The sequence below is a fragment of the Leptopilina boulardi genome, unplaced genomic scaffold (genome assembly GCF_019393585.1).
Source record: "Leptopilina boulardi isolate dan_hultmark-lab unplaced genomic scaffold, ZJU_Lbou_2.1 LbouV2_43, whole genome shotgun sequence".
Taxonomy (NCBI): domain Eukaryota; kingdom Metazoa; phylum Arthropoda; class Insecta; order Hymenoptera; family Figitidae; genus Leptopilina; species Leptopilina boulardi.
The window spans coordinates 167,857-183,525 of record NW_026137987.1 but is presented as its reverse complement, the minus strand read 5'-3'; the positions used below and the strand labels follow the sequence as shown (position 1 = coordinate 183,525).

The 15,669-nt window shown below is 28.4% G+C and overlaps 1 protein-coding gene and 1 long non-coding RNA gene across 5 annotated transcripts in view; one reads left to right on the top strand and one right to left on the bottom strand.

Annotated features, from left to right (window-relative positions):
- The first annotated feature begins 8,546 nt into the window (after nucleotides 1-8,546).
- The window catches only part of LOC127289503 (cell adhesion molecule Dscam2-like), a 159,919-nt gene continuing 152,796 nt past the window's right edge, over nucleotides 8,547-15,669 (top strand). For 3 of the 4 annotated variants that reach the window (XM_051317469.1, XM_051317470.1, XM_051317467.1), the window contains exons 1-2: nucleotides 8,547-8,689; nucleotides 14,919-15,036. In XM_051317469.1, coding sequence (XP_051173426.1) covers nucleotides 8,632-8,689; nucleotides 14,919-15,036 — 176 coding nt within the window. In that variant the 5' untranslated portion in view covers nucleotides 8,547-8,631. Of the gene's footprint in view, nucleotides 8,690-14,490; nucleotides 14,715-14,918; nucleotides 15,037-15,669 lie in introns of those variants that run through there. The other variant, XM_051317471.1, reaches the window with a different exon arrangement.
- Nucleotides 11,673-12,370, bottom strand: LOC127289506 (uncharacterized). Its single transcript, XR_007844173.1, has 2 exons — nucleotides 11,895-12,370; nucleotides 11,673-11,813 (listed from the first exon to the last, which is right to left on the bottom strand). It is a non-coding gene; the product is annotated as an uncharacterized LOC127289506 (long non-coding RNA).

Below are 15,669 nucleotides of genomic sequence, written 5' to 3'. Positions count from 1 at the left end.
TGACGAAAATCGCTTTAATGGTCATAAAAATGGTGTTCCTCTACTCGGATCGGGCTGTCAATTTTTTTCTACACTTTTAGGTGTATTTTGTGCAAGAAATTGCAATAAAATAGTCTGCCTAAGAAAAATTGAATTTTTTTGAAAATTTTTTTTTGACGAAAATCGCTTTAATGGTCATAAAAATGGTGTTCCTCTACTCGGATCGGGCTGTCAATTTTTTTCTACACTTTTAGGTGTATTTTGTGCAAGAAATTGCAATAAAATAGTCTGCCTAAGAAAAATTGAATTTTTTTGAAAATTTTTTTTTGACGAAAATCGCTTTAATGGTCATAAAAATGGTGTTCCTCTACTCGGATCGGGCTGTCAATTTTTTTCTACACTTTTAGGTGTATTTTGTGCAAGAAATTGCAATAAAATAGTCTGCCTAAGAAAAATTGAATTTTTTTGAAAATTTTTTTTTTGACGAAAATCGCTTTAATGGTCATAAAAATGGTGTTCCTCTACTCGGATCGGGCTGTCAATTTTTTTCTACACTTTTAGGTGTATTTTGTGCAAGAAATTGCAATAAAATAGTCTGCCTAAGAAAAATTGAATTTTTTTGAAAATTTTTTTTTGACGAAAATCGCTTTAATGGTCATAAAAATGGTGTTCCTCTACTCGGATCGGGCTGTCAATTTTTTTCTACACTTTTAGGTGTATTTTGTGCAAGAAATTGCAATAAAATAGTCTGCCTAAGAAAAATTGAATTTTTTTGAAATTTTTTTTTTGACGAAAATCGCTTTAATGGTCATAAAAATGGTGTTCCTCTACTCGGATCGGGCTGTCAATTTTTTTCTACACTTTTAGGTGTATTTTGTGCAAGAAATTGCAATAAAATAGTCTGCCTAAGAAAAATTGAATTTTTTTGAAAATTTTTTTTTGACGAAAATCGCTTTAATGGTCATAAAAATGGTGTTCCTCTACTCGGATCGGGCTGTCAATTTTTTTCTACACTTTTAGGTGTATTTTGTGCAAGAAATTGCAATAAAATAGTCTGCCTAAGAAAAATTGAATTTTTTTGAATTTTTTTTTTTGACGAAAATCGCTTTAATGGTCATAAAAATGGTGTTCCTCTACTCGGATCGGGCTGTCAATTTTTTTCTACACTTTTAGGTGTATTTTGTGCAAGAAATTGCAATAAAATAGTCTGCCTAAGAAAAATTGAATTTTTTTGAATTTTTTTTTTTGACGAAAATCGCTTTAATGGTCATAAAAATGGTGTTCCTCTACTCGGATCGGGCTGTCAATTTTTTTCTACACTTTTAGGTGTATTTTGTGCAAGAAATTGCAATAAAATAGTCTGCCTAAGAAAAATTGAATTTTTTTGAAAATTTTTTTTTGACGAAAATCGCTTTAATGGTCATAAAAATGGTGTTCCTCTACTCGGATCGGGCTGTCAATTTTTTTCTACACTTTTAGGTGTATTTTGTGCAAGAAATTGCAATAAAATAGTCTGCCTAAGAAAAATTGAATTTTTTTGAAAATTTTTTTTTGACGAAAATCGCTTTAATGGTCATAAAAATGGTGTTCCTCTACTCGGATCGGGCTGTCAATTTTTTTCTACACTTTTAGGTGTATTTTGTGCAAGAAATTGCAATAAAATAGTCTGCCTAAGAAAAATTGAATTTTTTTGAAAATTTTTTTTTGACGAAAATCGCTTTAATGGTCATAAAAATGGTGTTCCTCTACTCGGATCGGGCTGTCAATTTTTTTCTACACTTTTAGGTGTATTTTGTGCAAGAAATTGCAATAAAATAGTCTGCCTAAGAAAAATTGAATTTTTTTGAAAATTTTTTTTTGACGAAAATCGCTTTAATGGTCATAAAAATGGTGTTCCTCTACTCGGATCGGGCTGTCAATTTTTTTCTACACTTTTAGGTGTATTTTGTGCAAGAAATTGCAATAAAATAGTCTGCCTAAGAAAAATTGAATTTTTTTGAAAATTTTTTTTTGACGAAAATCGCTTTAATGGTCATAAAAATGGTGTTCCTCTACTCGGATCGGGCTGTCAATTTTTTTCTACACTTTTAGGTGTATTTTGTGCAAGAAATTGCAATAAAATAGTCTGCCTAAGAAAAATTGAATTTTCTTGAATTTTTTTTTTTGACGAAAATCGCTTTAATGGTCATAAAAATGGTGTTCCTCTACTCGGATCGGGCTGTCAATTTTTTTCTACACTTTTAGGTGTATTTTGTGCAAGAAATTGCAATAAAATAGTCTGCCTAAGAAAAATTGAATTTTTTTGAAAATTTTTTTTTGACGAAAATCGCTTTAATGGTCATAAAAATGGTGTTCCTCTACTCGGATCGGGCTGTCAATTTTTTTCTACACTTTTAGGTGTATTTTGTGCAAGAAATTGCAATAAAATAGTCTGCCTAAGAAAAATTGAATTTTTTTGAAAATTTTTTTTTGACGAAAATCGCTTTAATGGTCATAAAAATGGTGTTCCTCTACTCGGATCGGGCTGTCAATTTTTTTCTACACTTTTAGGTGTATTTTGTGCAAGAAATTGCAATAAAATAGTCTGCCTAAGAAAAATTGAATTTTTTTGAAAATTTTTTTTTGACGAAAATCGCTTTAATGGTCATAAAAATGGTGTTCCTCTACTCGGATCGGGCTGTCAATTTTTTTCTACACTTTTAGGTGTATTTTGTGCAAGAAATTGCAATAAAATAGTCTGCCTAAGAAAAATTGAATTTTCTTGAATTTTTTTTTTTGACGAAAATCGCTTTAATGGTCATAAAAATGGTGTTCCTCTACTCGGATCGGGCTGTCAATTTTTTTCTACACTTTCAGGTGTATTTTGTGCAAGAAATTGCAATAAAATAGTCTGCCTAAGAAAAATTGAATTTTTTTGAAAATTTTTTTTTGACGAAAATCGCTTTAATGGTCATAAAAATGGTGTTCCTCTACACGGATTAGGCTGTCAATTTTTTTCTACACTTTTAGGTGTATTTTGTGCAAGAAATTGCAATAAAATAGTCTGCCTAAGAAAAATTGAATTTTTTTGAAAATTTTTTTTTAAGAAAATCGCTTTAATGGTCATAAAAATGGTGTTCCTCTACTCGGATCGGGCTGTCAATTTTTTTCTACACTTTTAGGTGTATTTTGTGCAAGAAATTGCAATAAAATAGTCTGCCTAAGAAAAATTGATTTTTTTTGAAAATTTTTTTTTGACGAAAATCGCTTTAATGGTCATAAAAATGGTGTTCCTCTACTCGGATCGGGCTGTCAATTTTTTTCTACACTTTTAGGTGTATTTTGTGCAAGAAATTGCAATAAAATAGTCTGCCTAAGAAAAATTGAATTTTCTTGAATTTTTTTTTTTGACGAAAATCGCTTTAATGGTCATAAAAATGGTGTTCCTCTACTCGGATCGGGCTGTCAATTTTTTTCTACACTTTCAGGTGTATTTTGTGCAAGAAATTGCAATAAAATAGTCTGCCTAAGAAAAATTGAATTTTTTTGAAAATTTTTTTTTGACGAAAATCGCTTTAATGGTCATAAAAATGGTGTTCCTCTACTCGGATCGGGCTGTCAATTTTTTTCTACACTTTTAGGTGTATTTTGTGCAAGAAATTGCAATAAAATAGTCTGCCTAAGAAAAATTGAATTTTCTTGAATTTTTTTTTTTGACGAAAATCGCTTTAATGGTCATAAAAATGGTGTTCCTCTACTCGGATCGGGCTGTCAATTTTTTTCTACACTTTCAGGTGTATTTTGTGCAAGAAATTGCAATAAAATAGTCTGCCTAAGAAAAATTGAATTTTTTTGAAAATTTTTTTTTGACGAAAATCGCTTTAATGGTCATAAAAATGGTGTTCCTCTACTCGGATCGGGCTGTCAATTTTTTTCTACACTTTTAGGTGTATTTTGTGCAAGAAATTGCAATAAAATAGTCTGCCTAAGAAAAATTGAATTTTCTTGAATTTTTTTTTTTTGACGAAAATCGCTTTAATGGTCATAAAAATGGTGTTCCTCTACTCGGATCGGGCTGTCAATTTTTTTCTACACTTTCAGGTGTATTTTGTGCAAGAAATTGCAATAAAATAGTCTGCCTAAGAAAAATTGAATTTTCTTGAATTTTTTTTTTTTGACGAAAATCGCTTTAATGGTCATAAAAATGGTGTTCCTCTACTCGGATCGGGCTGTCAATTTTTTTCTACACTTTCAGGTGTATTTTGTGCAAGAAATTGCAATAAAATAGTCTGCCTAAGAAAAATTGAATTTTTTTGAAAATTTTTTTTTGACGAAAATCGCTTTAATGGTCATAAAAATGGTGTTCCTCTACTCGGATCGGGCTGTCAATTTTTTTCTACACTTTCAGGTGTATTTTGTGCAAGAAATTGCAATAAAATAGTCTGCCTAAGAAAAATTGAATTTTTTTGAAAATTTTTTTTTGACGAAAATCGCATTAATGGTCATAAAAATGGTGTTCCTTTACTCGGATTGGGCTGTCAATTTTTTTCTACACTTTTAGGTGTATTTTGTGCAGGAAATTGCAATAAAATAGTCTGCCTAAGAAAAATTGAATTTTTTTGAAAATTTTTTTTTGACGAAAATCGCTTTAATGGTCATAAAAATGGTGTTCCTCTACTCGGATCGGGCTGTCAATTTTTTTCTACACTTTTAGGTGTATTTTGTGCAAGAAATTGCAATAAAATAGTCTGCCTAAGAAAAATTGAATTTTTTTGAAAATTTTTTTTTGACGAAAATCGCTTTAATGGTCATAAAAATGGTGTTCCTCTATTCGGATCGGGCTGTCAATTTTTTTTTACACTTTTAGGTGTATTTTGTGCAAGAAATTGCAATAAAATAGTCTGCCTAAGAAAAATTGAATTTTTTTGAAAATTTTTTTTTGACGAAAATCGCTTTAATGGTCATAAAAATGGTGTTCCTCTACTCGGATCGGGCTGTCAATTTTTTTCTACACTTTTAGGTGTATTTTGTGCAAGAAATTGCAATAAAATAGTCTGCCTAAGAAAAATTGAATTTTCTTGAATTTTTTTTTTTTGACGAAAATCGCTTTAATGGTCATAAAAATGGTGTTCCTCTACTCGGATCGGGCTGTCAATTTTTTTCTACACTTTCAGGTGTATTTTGTGCAAGAAATTGCAATAAAATAGTCTGCCTAAGAAAAATTGAATTTTTTTGAAAATTTTTTTTTGACGAAAATCGCTTTAATGGTCATAAAAATGTTGTTCCTCTACTCGGATCGGGCTGTCAATTTTTTTCTACACTTTTAGGTGTATTTTGTGCAAGAAATTGCAATAAAATAGTCTGCCTAAGAAAAATTGAATTTTTTTGAAAATTTTTTTTTCACGAAAATCGCTTTAATGGTCATAAAAATGGTGTTCCTCTACTCGGATCGGGCTGTCAATTTTTTTCTACACTTTTAGGTGTATTTTGTGCAAGAAATTGCAATAAAATAGTCTGCCTAAGAAAAATTGAATTTTTTTGAAAATTTTTTTTTGACGAAAATCGCTTTAATGGTCATAAAAATGGTGTTCCTCTACTCGGATCGGGCTGTCAATTTTTTTCTACACTTTTAGGTGTATTTTGTGCAAGAAATTGCAATAAAATAGTCTGCCTAAGAAAAATTGAATTTTCTTGAATTTTTTTTTTTTGACGAAAATCGCTTTAATGGTCATAAAAATGGTGTTCCTCTACTCGGATCGGGCTGTCAATTTTTTTCTACACTTTCAGGTGTATTTTGTGCAAGAAATTGCAATAAAATAGTCTGCCTAAGAAAAATTGAATTTTTTTGAAAATTTTTTTTTGACGAAAATCGCTTTAATGGTCATAAAAATGGTGTTCCTCTACTCGGATCGGGCTGTCAATTTTTTTCTACACTTTTAGGTGTATTTTGTGCAAGAAATTGCAATAAAATAGTCTGCCTAAGAAAAATTGAATTTTTTTGAAAATTTTTTTTTCACGAAAATCGCTTTAATGGTCATAAAAATGGTGTTCCTCTACTCGGATCGGGCTGTCAATTTTTTTCTACACTTTTAGGTGTATTTTGTGCAAGAAATTGCAATAAAATAGTCTGCCTAAGAAAAATTGAATTTTTTTGAAAATTTTTTTTTGACGAAAATCGCTTTAATGGTCATAAAAATGGTGTTCCTCTACTCGGATCGGGCTGTCAATTTTTTTCTACACTTTTAGGTGTATTTTGTGCAAGAAATTGCAATAAAATAGTCTGCCTAAGAAAAATTGAATTTTTTTGAAAATTTTTTTTTCACGAAAATCGCTTTAATGGTCATAAAAATGGTGTTCCTCTACTCGGATCGGGCTGTCAATTTTTTTCTACACTTTTAGGTGTATTTTGTGCAAGAAATTGCAATAAAATAGTCTGCCTAAGAAAAATTGAATTTTTTTGAAAATTTTTTTTTGACGAAAATCGCTTTAATGGTCATAAAAATGTTGTTCCTCTACTCGGATCGGGCTGTCAATTTTTTTCTACACTTTTAGGTGTATTTTGTGCAAGAAATTGCAATAAAATAGTCTGCCTAAGAAAAATTGAATTTTTTTGAAAATTTTTTTTTCACGAAAATCGCTTTAATGGTCATAAAAATGGTGTTCCTCTACTCGGATCGGGCTGTCAATTTTTTTCTACACTTTTAGGTGTATTTTGTGCAAGAAATTGCAATAAAATAGTCTGCCTAAGAAAAATTGAATTTTTTTGAAAATTTTTTTTTGACGAAAATCGCTTTAATGGTCATAAAAATGGTGTTCCTCTACTCGGATCGGGCTGTCAATTTTTTTCTACACTTTTAGGTGTATTTTGTGCAAGAAATTGCAATAAAATAGTCTGCCTAAGAAAAATTGAATTTTCTTGAATTTTTTTTTTTTGACGAAAATCGCTTTAATGGTCATAAAAATGGTGTTCCTCTACTCGGATCGGGCTGTCAATTTTTTTCTACACTTTCAGGTGTATTTTGTGCAAGAAATTGCAATAAAATAGTCTGCCTAAGAAAAATTGAATTTTTTTGAAAATTTTTTTTTGACGAAAATCGCTTTAATGGTCATAAAAATGGTGTTCCTCTACTCGGATCGGGCTGTCAATTTTTTTCTACACTTTTAGGTGTATTTTGTGCAAGAAATTGCAATAAAATAGTCTGCCTAAGAAAAATTGAATTTTTTTGAAAATTTTTTTTTCACGAAAATCGCTTTAATGGTCATAAAAATGGTGTTCCTCTACTCGGATCGGGCTGTCAATTTTTTTCTACACTTTTAGGTGTATTTTGTGCAAGAAATTGCAATAAAATAGTCTGCCTAAGAAAAATTGAATTTTTTTGAAAATTTTTTTTTGACGAAAATCGCTTTAATGGTCATAAAAATGGTGTTCCTCTACTCGGATCGGGCTGTCAATTTTTTTCTACACTTTTAGGTGTATTTTGTGCAAGAAATTGCAATAAAATAGTCTGCCTAAGAAAAATTGAATTTTTTTGAAAATTTTTTTTTCACGAAAATCGCTTTAATGGTCATAAAAATGGTGTTCCTCTACTCGGATCGGGCTGTCAATTTTTTTCTACACTTTTAGGTGTATTTTGTGCAAGAAATTGCAATAAAATAGTCTGCCTAAGAAAAATTGAATTTTTTTGAAAATTTTTTTTTGACGAAAATCGCTTTAATGGTCATAAAAATGGTGTTTCTCTACTCGGATCGGGCTGTCAATTTTTTTCTACACTTTCAGGTGTATTTTATGCAAGAATTTGCAATAAAAAAGTCTGCCTAAGTAAAATTGAATTTTTTTGGGAACTTTTTTATGGTTATCTGCTGATGAATAAAGAATTTTTTCCCCTATTTGCAAAACTGGTACTTTTAGTTTTTTAATTACTGTTTTTAGTTTTATTAGTAGGCATCACATAGTTTCAAGAAGTTATTCTACATATATAACTTTTTTCTATTATTATTCATTTGTTTTTTCTAATTTTCAAAAGTGCATACTATATACCTTTGCGTCTGGCTTAAAAGTTGAAAATAGTAATTTAAGAACTAAAAAAAAAACATTTTTGCAGATAGGTGAAAAACTTCTTTAGTAATCAGAGATTGCTGTGCAAAAAAAATTAAAAATCGAAAGTGTCCATCTTTGAGAAAATTAACTTTTTAAATTTAATTTCAACTTTTTTGTTATAGGTACGTTATTTTTAAGCATATATTTGAAAAATTTGAGAAAAGTGAAGAAATTTCATATAGAGCATAATTTTTTATTTATTAGTATAAAAGATAAAAAAATGTTTTAAAAGTACACTGCCTTTGACGACGTTAAATTTCAAAAAATCATAACTTCCTTCATTTTTAGCAAATAAAAAAATACTTATTTTTTTTCATATAGATTTCGAAAAAAAATATTTACATAGAGCAAATAAATTTTGAATGAAAATTTCCCGTGAAATGACCCATATTTATATATATATATATATATATATATATATATTGGATTGATATATATATATATATTTTTTTTTAAAAAGGATTTTAATTAATTCTGTTTTTTCAGATGGAAAATTTCATCTCCTACCAACGGGAGAACTTCTGGTGCATAGTCTCGAGTTTAGTGATCAATTTCCGGCTTACAGATGTCGAACAATGCATCGACTCACAAGACAAGTTGTTGTTAGTTCCGTAGCTAATGTCAGAATAGCAGGTATTATTTTTTTTGTAATTAATTAATTACCTATAAATGCTAATAATATAAAAATTCTTTAAAATAACGGAATTTCTTTTAAATCCATTAAATTTAGAAAATTTTTCTGTAAGAATATATTGTTTTTATTATTTTAAAAATCAAACTTTTTCTTTTAGTATTCTTATACAGTCGTGTCTAGTAATTTAAATATTCCCAACTCGAATTTTCTCATAACTGCAACAAATTTTTTGATGGGTTTTTCTTGTCACTACAACCTGGCGTCATCAATTTTCAGAGGGTCTATTACGTAACTTTCCCACTTCTCACTTCCCACATTTTACATCCCACATCTTACTTCCCACATTTTACATCCCACATCTCACTTCCTACATTTTACATTCCACGTCTCACTTCCTACATCTCACTTCCCACATTTTACATCCCACTTCCCACATTTTACATCCCACATCTCACTTCCCACATTTTACATCCCACATCTCACTTCCTACATTTTACATTCCACGTCTCACTTCCTACATCTCACTTCCCACATTTTACATCCCACTTCCACATTTTACATCCCACTTACCACATTTTACATCCCACATCTCACTTCCCACATTTTACATCCCACATCTCACTTCCTACATTTTACATCCTACATCTCACTTCCCACATTTTACATCCCACTTCCCACATCCCACATTTTACATCCCACATCTCACTTCCTACATTTTACATCCTACATCTCACTTCCCACATTTTACATCCCACTTCCCACATCCCACATTTTACATCCCACATCTCACTTCCTACATTTTACATCCCACATCTCACTTCCCACATTTTACATCCCACTTCCCACATTTTACATCCCACATCTCACTTCCCACAGTTTACATCCCACATCTCACTTCCTACATTTTACATCCCACTTCTTACTTCCCACATTTTACATCCCACTTCCCACATTTTACATCCCACATCTCACTTCCCACATTTTACATCCCACATCTCACTTCCTACATTTTACATCCCACATCTCACTTCCCAGATTTTACATCCCACTTCCCACATTTTACATACCACTTCCCACATCCCATATTTTACATCCCACATCTTACTTCCCACATTTTACATCCCACTTCTCACTTTCCACATTTTACATACCACTTCCCACATCCAACATTTCACATCTCACTTCCCACATTTTACATACCACTTCCCATATTTCACATCCCACTTGCCATAAATCACATGCCACTTCCCATATTTCACATCCCACTTCTCACATCTCACTACGCATCTTTCACATATCACAAATGTGGGAAGTGAGATGTGGAATGTGAAATATGGGACGTGGGATGTGGTATGTGAAAGATGGGAAGTGGGGTGTGAAATATGGGAAGTGGGATGGGAAAGACGGGAAGTGGGGTGTGAAATATGGGATGTGGGATGTGAAAGATGGGAAGTGGGATGTGGGAAGTGGAAAAGTTACGTAATCGACCCCCAGTGCCGTAAAATCGGAAACGAAATGGGAATAATTCAAAGGCAATGAGTAAATTTTTTAATTAATTAAAAAATTGCGGATAAAATCAGTTTTTATCTATTTGATGATATGCAATAATAATAACTAAATATTTATATACTTAAAAAATGTTATTAACAGGACTTTTCAAAAAATTTAACCGAATAATGGGTTTTTTACAATGAAGTAAAGTGAAGTCACATAAATAATATCTAAAATACAAAATACAAATAAGAATAAAAAACCTATAAGTAATAATTTCATATGAAATTTTGATAGAAAATACAATTGAATCTACACGTAAAGGAAAAGTATTAATCATATTTCAATAAAAATAACTAAAAAATAGGTAATTGGCATTTTTTTGAAAGGGTATTAAAATATTTTTAACAATTTTTCTTTTCGTGTAGGGTCAGTTAGGGTAAATGGGGACAAAATCGCTATTTTTCACAAATTACGTAAGTTTCTTTCTTTAAATGGTAATATTTGCGGGTTTTTTTTTTTTTTTTTGTTATTTATATTCCCAGGATTAATTTTAAGCAGCAGAAAAAAATTTAGATAAGCTTTAAACCCATGAAACTGACTGTCCCCATTTACCCCAAAATTTAGAAAATTTCATAAAATTTGGGGTAAATAGAGACAGCATAGTTTCTAAGAAAGTTTTAAGAAAAAAGTTTCCTTAACTATATTACTGTATTAAGGGATGAAAAAACTTGAAAAAAATTTGTAGTAGATATACCTATAATAGTTAAACCAATTGAAATTTTTTTTATTTTTTTTTACATCAGTATTTTGTCTCGCATTTGAAAAAAAAACAGACTTAAAAATCATACCAAATTTTTTTCTTATTCCTTATGACTTCTATAACAGAAGTTTACTTGAATTATTGATTTTTGTTAATTTGGTTAACAATGATGAGCTGTCCCCATTTACCCCAAAAATTTGAAATTTCAGTGTAATTGGGGACAGCTTGTCATTATTAACAAAATTGACAAAAATCAAAAATTCAAGTGAATTTCTGTTATGGAAGTCATAAGGAATGAGAAAAAAATTTGGTATGATTTTTAAGTCTGTTTTCTTTGAAATGCGAGACAAAATACTGAAACAGTTTGACTTTGATTTTCAAGTTTTTATGTATTGAGCGATAACTTTTTTTATCTTGCTGCCAATTGTCAAGATAAAAGCTTGGCAATACTCAAAACCTCTTGCAGGTGATCTGAGGTTAAAATATTGACGTTCAACTTTATTTTAAAACTGTAAATTAAACTGTAAACATTATTATTAGTTGTAAAAAAGAAAGATCTCCTACCTTACTCTTCAACCGATGTATCATGTATTGTAGAAAAACGATTTGTTGAAAACACACGCGATTAAAAATATTTCGAACACTTAGAAAATCACATTTTTTAAATAAAGAAATATACTTCTTTAAGTGATTGCGATTTCAAAAATTTCAAACACAGAAGGAAAATATTAAATGCAATCTTAGAAGCAGTAAGAAGAATCAGAGATGATAAAATATATACCACTTGCGAAGCGTTCCCAATTTGAGGCGTCAATTTCTGCATAGCGTTCTTTTCTCAATGGCTCGAGTTTTTGCTCAGTACCGTATTACTTGTAAAAAAATTTTTTTCCATTTTATTTTTGAATTTTTTTTTTTGTTATTTAAATAAAAAATTATGAAGTTATACTAACTTTTAATAATTAAGTTATTTAATTGAATAAAAATAATTTCAATTATTGTTCACAAAAAAATTAAGATTTTTGAAATTTTATTTTCGATTTAGACTTTTTATATATATTTATTTTTTTTGAGTTAAAATCTTTCGAATTAATCTAACTCAACAATTCTCTTAAATATTTAAGATTTGGTATAAACACACGCGATTAAAAATTTTCAAACGCTCCTGAAACCACTTTTTCACAAAACAAAACAAAATATTTTTTCTACAAAAATTTAGCGATCGCGATTTTAAGAATTTCGAACACTCTCGGAACAAAAGTTTTACTAAAATAAGGAAAACAAAAAATTTTGATACTTGGAAATTTTTTCGTATGCGAATTAAAAGAATCAAGCATGCACTTCCGAAGTTATACATTCACTTAAACTTGCGATTTTCCATGCGCATTGTTTATGATCTTTATATTACCCTTTGTACTTCAATGTTGACATACAGCTCGTAATACAGGTATAAAGGTAATAAAATCCCATAACTGTTTCGACACCTTTCAAATACTTGGAAATTATTATTTTTAAAAAATATTATTTCACTGATTAAATTATTTTTGATATTTACAAAATATAAAAGTGATAATTTTTTTTTAAATTATTAAATTAGGAAAAATAAATTTTTACATTATTTATTTTCATACATCAAAAAATTTATATATACTATACTGGGTGATTTTTATGTTTCAGACCCCTTAAAAAAATTTTTTTTACTTACATTTTTTTTTGTTTAAAAATCGAAAAAATGTTATTAAAAAAAATTTTAAGGAGTCCGGAACATAAAAATCACCCTGCACCGAGAAAAAAGATTTCTTTGATTCAAAGAAATCAATTTCATTGAAAAATTTTTATTTGATTCAAAGAATATTTATTTGTTTTAAACACATTATCTTTGATTTAAAAAAAATTATCTTTGTTTTAAAGAAATTTGTTATTTGATTAAAATAAATGTTTCTTTAACCCTATATCAATGTTACAATTTCTTTGATTTAATGCACAAATTTCTTTCATTCAAAGAAAATTTTTTTGAATCAAAGAAATTTTCTTTATCAACATATGACCATGAATTATCAAGATATGTTTACATGAACCTTACTTATCACCTAATTTTGAGGTTATGTTTTCAGATTTGTTAGTATTGTGGTCCTGAACATAAACAAGTAATTAGTTAAGCGACCACTAGATCTGAGGTTTAAACATAACCTTAAAATTAGGTCATAGTTCAGGGTCAAAATACTATTAGCCGAAAGAGCGAATATTACGTCAAAATTTAAGTTACACTCAGAAAAAAAGTTAATTTTACTCAACCAAACAATTTAAGTAACCTACACTGAAAAAAATTTATTTGATTCAAATACTCGATTACTTGACTATTATCAAATAAATATTTATTTGTATCAAATAATTTTTATATTTGAATTAAATAAATTGTATTTGAACCAATAATTTCTGTATTTTGAACAAATACCATTTAATTGATTCAAATAATAATTAATTAATTGATACAAATAAATATTTATTTGATAATAAACAAGTAATCGAGTATTTGATTTTTTTTCAGTGTATTTTGTTTGAAATTATTAAAAACTTTAGTTTATTCAAATAAAAATTTGGATTATTCTAAAAAAAGCATAAAATTCATTTAGATGTAACAGAAACAAAATTTTTTTTTTATAGTGTTATTGTTTCATTTAACAAAATTATTGTCATTAATTAAGCGTATTGTTTAGTTAACATTAATTTGTTTCATACAATACAAAATTTTTTTTCATTTACCTAAAATTATTTACCTCCAATAAATGCGTATACGCATGCGCATGTAATCGACACCAAAGCATCGCGCAGTTTTTATGATCAGCTGTTCACGCTGTCAACGCGATCTTTTAAATCGAATTTTATTTCAATTGAATAATTAAATTGAATCAACCAAACGTTTATTTAACTGTATATAGTAATTAATTTATTTTGATTGATTATTATCAAACAGGTTAATTTAGAAAAAAAAATTTTTTGTCGTTATGTTCTTATATCAAGAGGTTAAAATTAGTAAACATAACCTTAAAATCAGATCAAATCTCAGTCACTCAGTGTTACACTGTAAAAAATCTTTTTGGAGATTGTACATTCACAATTTGTATTTGTGTTAAAATTTGTAAAATTACTATATTCAATAAGGTCATGTTACTACATTAAAAAAAAGCACTTTTACAATTTTCTGTAAATTTACTACTTTCAAAGTGGGTAATAGGTGAAACATAATTAGTTGTTGCATCCGTCACCTATTACCCACTTTGAAAGTAGTAAATTTACAGAAAATTGTAAAAGTGCTTTTTTTAATATAGTAACATAACCTTATTGAATATAGTAATTTTACAAAATTTTAACACAAATACAAATTGTGAATGTACAATCTCCAAAAAGATTTTTTACAGTGTACGATATTATGACCAAAACATGAATAATATTTTAAAATAAATAATTATTCGTTTTATTGAATATTACTATATCATTATTACATTTAATTATTTATATTTAAACATGGATTTGTAAACAATAGCTGGGAATAAAAACAAGAAGAATTTTATAGCAAAATTGGGAAATTGATTTTTAAGAAAATAATTATATATTTCTAACAGTCTTATTACATCTACTCTCCAAAAAGGATACGTATAATATATATTCACATCACTGGAAGCCAAGAAAGTAGGCGTGGTATTGTAGTATTGCAGTTATAAGAGTCAAAGAGTGGGAAATTTTCAGAATTATTCGAGTTACGAGACACGACGGTAATATAAATTTTCTATTAATTCAAAAATAATAATATTTTGTTGTTTTTTTTTTGTTTTGAAAAAATTGTTTTCAAAGAAGAACAGTTTGTTTGTTTTGTTTTGTTTTTTTTTTTTTTGAAAAGATTTTTATTATATTTTATTAGATGTAAAAAAAGTGTTTTACCTTTTTTTCTCACTATATTTTTATTATTACTTTTTCAGATCATCGAGGTGTTATGCCTCCTGTGATCCTTGAACATTCAGGGATTGTGCATGTCGCTCAAGATGAATCCACATCATTAGTTTGTGTCTCTCAAGCTTGTCCCACACCAGAATACAGGTATCTGTCACAATATAAATTATATATAGATATTAATATATTATTATTTCATTAAAATGAACTATTTTTGCTTTATATGATTGGCACTAATACTTTTATCAATGAAGTCAACAACGTCAACAAGATTCCTAACCTAAAAATTCTATTATTTAATTTTGTTAATATTTAGAGTAAAATTTATTTTAATGAAATTATTTATGGTTGTTCCCTAACAGTATCTATAAAATATTTATTATTATTATTAAATACACACATATTTGTATACATATATACCGTGCGGTGTATTACATGAGGCATTTCATTTGAAAACGATCAGTCATGACTTAGATTTTTTTAATATTTCGTTTTTTTGTATTGTTTGGGGACTTAAATAAGTGTGAAAAATTTTAATTAAAAATCTTAAGTTTTTTTCAAGTTATTTACATTAACAAATTTAAGATACTTTTTTTCCTTTTCACTATAACTTTTTCATTTTTCTTTGTACAGAAAAGTGTTTTAAATGTTTTTTCTACAAAAATTATTGAATTTTAAGAAAATGATTTTTATTTTTAATATTTTATAATTTTTATATTATTTATTTAAAAAAAAAAAAATTTTATTAATTTTTAAACCTGTTATCGGGCTAATTTCGAT